The sequence below is a fragment of the Athene cunicularia genome (assembly GCF_003259725.1).
Source record: "Athene cunicularia isolate RWA chromosome 2 unlocalized genomic scaffold, athCun1 chr2_part2, whole genome shotgun sequence".
In the NCBI taxonomy this organism is placed as follows: Eukaryota; Metazoa; Chordata; class Aves; order Strigiformes; family Strigidae; genus Athene; species Athene cunicularia.
The window spans coordinates 7,098,589-7,102,762 of record NW_020799096.1 but is presented as its reverse complement, the minus strand read 5'-3'; the positions used below and the strand labels follow the sequence as shown (position 1 = coordinate 7,102,762).

Genomic DNA, 4,174 nt, shown 5'->3' with positions numbered 1-4,174 from the left:
GTGAGGTGAAAAAGGTTCTAATTTTCTTACAACTTAAAAATGAAACTTCACAGACTTTGATCAGATATAAAATTTTATAAAAACACAACTGAGTGAAATGCGCTAAGATAGAAAACACCTATTCCAAAATTGCGATTCAGTTTATGCCCCAATAACCTGGGAATATTTTTAAAAAAATTCTACATCAGGTAAACATACCCAGTCTGCTCTCTCATAAAAAAGTGTCCTGGTTTGAACTTGGTCAGTAACCAAGAACTGAAGACTGAGGACCAACAGGATGCCACCGGATCCATGGTGGTGACTATTCTTGTGACTCTATTCCAGATGCTCCCTCGATTTCCACCTTTTCCTGCCATTCTGTCCTATCACTACCCCTCTTCACTGTTTTGGGTGTACAGCATTTGACACAGATGTGTGATAACTTGTTAAACCACAGTAGACTTATTGTGAAGCTGAATCTTGCATCTCACCATTATTGTAGGATGAGAAAGGTGCTTCTTTGCATTTTTTGCATGCTGTAAAGAGAAATTTCCATAAATGTTGGCATGCAGAATTGTTCAAATCAAACTGTAGAAGAGTAACTTCAACTTTTTTCAAGAGCTGTGTTTGTCAGGTGCAAAGTCTGCTAAAGAAGTAAGAGTATAAATGAAATGGAGATAAGTATTTTCTAAAAAACAAATGGTGTCATGTACCATGATAAAACTCACCATGCTGAAATAAAGAGTGCACAAATAATACATATATTCAGGATAGATAAATGCCCAAATATTAAATGTCAACTCAAAAGAGAAGAAAATAAGAGTATTTGAAAAGAAAAACACATTGTTTTTAGCAATTTCTTCACAGACGTTATGGGTTTTTTTCAAAATAAGTCAAGAATTTACACAACACACCCCCACACCCCCAGCAAACGTTTGTGCATTCTTTCAGGAATACAATAATATAAGCTTGTGTGTTAACTTTAACAAACAAGACTTTGTTTTTAGAGCAGAGATGCTTTATATATATATATATATATATATATAAAAAACATGTCTTCATAGATGACAACTGCATCAATTTATACTTCAGGTCCTTCTCCTCCTGGAACCAGCTAGAAAAGAATCAGACAATTTTGTGTTAGCGCCATAGATTAGAGTTTTACAGACCCACATGGCAGTTCTTGCTTTACAACATTTTACCAGATGGAAACTTCATGGTTGACCACAAAGGTGGTTTTTAGATTCAGTGTTATCTTCCTCTCCCAACACAAGCAGTCAGCTACCGCCAGAGAAGAACATAAACATGAAGAATGTTTAACAAAACACAAAGGAGTTCCTAGGTAACACACATTCTGGTTTTTGTCTTTGTTATTTACTTCAAGGAAATGAGTCTGTCTAGAAACACTACAGCTCCTCTTTACAAGGACAAAGAACTGGCTTCCTTTCACAAAGAATTTCTCCAATTGCTGATTCTTCCCCAGACTGTCACTACACTGGAAAGTTGATTTCCTCTTTTTCCAATTTCTATCGCTAAGCAGAGCCCTAAAACTAAGAAAGAGCCTAAATCCCTCTACAGGGAGTAAGTCAGCAGAGTATTCTCCTGTGAAGAAAATAAAGAACTGAACAACAGAAGAAATACAAAAGGAAAAACATCACTAAGGGAAAAGAGGATAAACATTCCTTTTACTGATACGTTCTTCATGATTACCTAAGCACTTCTAAAGACAAAGAGCTGTGCTGCTTTGGGGACTGAAACAAGAAAAAGTCTAAAGCATAGCCTTCCTGACATGGGAAGATGCATCCCCAAAAGAGACACAAGATCTAATACAGAAACATCTCTACGTCTTGCTGAAAATTTTCACTCCAAGAATCACCAGCTTCTGCTTCAAGGGCGGCATACCACCAGCTTAACTGGATGGTAACAATTTTACCCCATACAAGTAGTCAGAACAGGCACTATCCTTCAAGGATGCAGGAGAATAACCACATCAGAAAAAGGCTGAGAAATTAAGTCAAGATGGCACTTGCTCAAGACACACAGTGAGGAGGTGCAAGGCGGGTGAGACAGCAGAACAGAGATTACTCCTCATTCACACAGAGTCAACTTTAACTCGTCAGTCTTCCTCTTCTCCCCTCACAAAATCAGTAATGCTCTTCTGTAGGAAGCCCAGACTTTGTAGCCATCTATGCAGACAAGCAAAAAACTGCTGTGGGTCTGCTTCTGTGGTGTTTAGGTGGTTGCACAATTCAGCTTAGGGATGCATAATCACACTATTTAATTACTCTTTCAGTACTGACCTACGTACATCAGTGCTTGATAAACTAAAAGTCACAGTGCTACAGTGTTCTGTAATCCAACAGACCTCCAGATTTTTTTTTTTCAGAGCACGTAAAGGTACAGCTCTCTAGGCATCACATGGTATCATAATCGCCAAATGACTCGAAGAGCTTCTAAGCAGCCAAACTGCTGCAAACACATTTATACAGACAGTAATGTATGAAATATAGATGTATTCCACCTGCATACATACGTTAAAAGCCACTGTATGAACCAGCCTACAGAGTGGGTAACAAATCCAGTGATTCCCTTGCACACCTGAAGACCAGGAAAACATTCACCAAAATAAAATTAGGTCCACGCTTTTTTTTTTAAAAAAAATAAAAATAAAAATAAAGAAACCCCTGTAACATGTACCAAGTAAGGCAGTAAGATCACCTTTCCAGCATCATTCATACACCACATGCTCCAAAAGCTAGTTGAAAGTACCTTAAGTAATGCAACCGTCTGGAAAGCTCAGCTTAGGAGTACTTGAACTTAATTACTGATTGCAGCCTTATAACAATGATAACTTACCATTGTTATGTTATTTCCATTTAGCAAAATCTGGTCCAGTTTTGTGATTCTTCTGCCCTCAGGTGTAATCTCACTGAAGCAGCATTAGAAAAAAAATAAGTAAGAACACATAATTAGGGACAGTGATTCCAGTTCTGATTACAGAATTGACATAAATCTCTGCATTAAGATGACAGTTGTTGGTACTAACAAATAAATTGTCCACACTGCAGCGTAATCTTGATAAATTGACCACTTGGGTAAAGAAAGCTGCCTGGCAACTAAAAACATTCATTGTACTTTTCTGCTTAATACATAAAGATACAGATTCACCCTCTAAATACTGGCAATTTCTTGGAATACCAGTTATTCAAAATAGGTTTCACATAGCAACATGGCATGACAAAGTAATAATTACCTATCCTTAATTCTCATAACTTTTTAAATCTTTGCCTAGACCACAAGGAAATTTAAAAGCAAACTCCTGGAAAGCTCAACACACAACCCACCCCAAATTAAGGCTACAAATTAGGAACCTGATCCTAAGTATAAATCATGCACCAGCTACTCTATGACATGGCTGTCCTGAATAGATCACCCTCTAGAGTTTATGACCAGGGTATAAACTATTCAGCTGACAAGTATTCCAGAAATTAAAAAATGCCTTGCTTATAGATCTTGTACAATAATTTTCCTCAGGAAAGCAAACATTAAATAGAAACAAGATACAGAAATAATACCTACAATTCTGTAACATCTTCTAACACCATATCTGACAACCCAGTTTCAAGGAAAATAAGGCCAAGAATTTTAAAATCAAAATACTTTATTTTCATTTTATACTGAACTGTGGATTTTTCTGTAAAATAAAAATATCAGAATAATACAGTTGATCCATACAAGAAGGTTCCATCCAGTGCATCCAAACCTCTCAAAAGCAAGCTGAAGCATGAGGCAGACGGCTAAACATTTCCATCAAAGGATACTGACAAAGTCATCAAATCCTAGAAGCGTTCCAACAATTTCCTTATCACTCTTCATCACAATATGAATGCGTGAACCTATGCATTTGTCCACAAGTTCTGTAAATAAGAACAACACCAAAATGAAAGCTACAAGAAATTATTTTACGGAACGCACATTTTTCGAACAAAGGCCCTGACGTGGTGAGAGCAAAAAAAGTAATTGCCACGGACACTGATTAAAAAAACCACACAAAAAATGGAGGCGGGAAAGACACCAGAAGCCCCCGCCCGCCTTTGCTCCGTGCCTAAACCGCGGCCCGGAGCCGCTGCCGCGGGCAGGGACCGGCCCGAGCGCAGGTCCCGCGCAGCGGGAAGCACCGCGGCCGCAGCCACAC

General features: G+C 38.2%; 1 protein-coding gene and 1 long non-coding RNA gene across 3 annotated transcripts in view; one reads left to right on the top strand and one right to left on the bottom strand.

Moving 5' to 3' along the window:
- LSM5 (LSM5 homolog, U6 small nuclear RNA and mRNA degradation associated) overlaps window positions 1-3,929 on the bottom strand; it is a 4,262-nt gene extending 333 nt beyond the window's left edge. For both annotated transcript variants that reach the window (XM_026844019.1, XM_026844018.1), the window contains exons 1-4: window positions 3,801-3,929; window positions 3,559-3,586; window positions 2,836-2,908; window positions 1,025-1,093 (exon numbers count right to left, since the gene is read on the bottom strand). In XM_026844019.1, coding sequence (XP_026699820.1) covers window positions 1,061-1,093; window positions 2,836-2,908; window positions 3,559-3,586; window positions 3,801-3,855 — 189 coding nt within the window. In that variant the 5' untranslated portion in view covers window positions 3,856-3,929 and the 3' untranslated portion in view covers window positions 1,025-1,060. The remainder of the gene's footprint in view (window positions 1-1,024; window positions 1,094-2,835; window positions 2,909-3,558; window positions 3,587-3,800) is intronic.
- LOC113477595 overlaps window positions 1-4,174 on the top strand; it is a 12,777-nt gene that overhangs the window by 3,419 nt on the left and 5,184 nt on the right. The gene's annotated exons all lie outside the window — the stretch shown is intronic.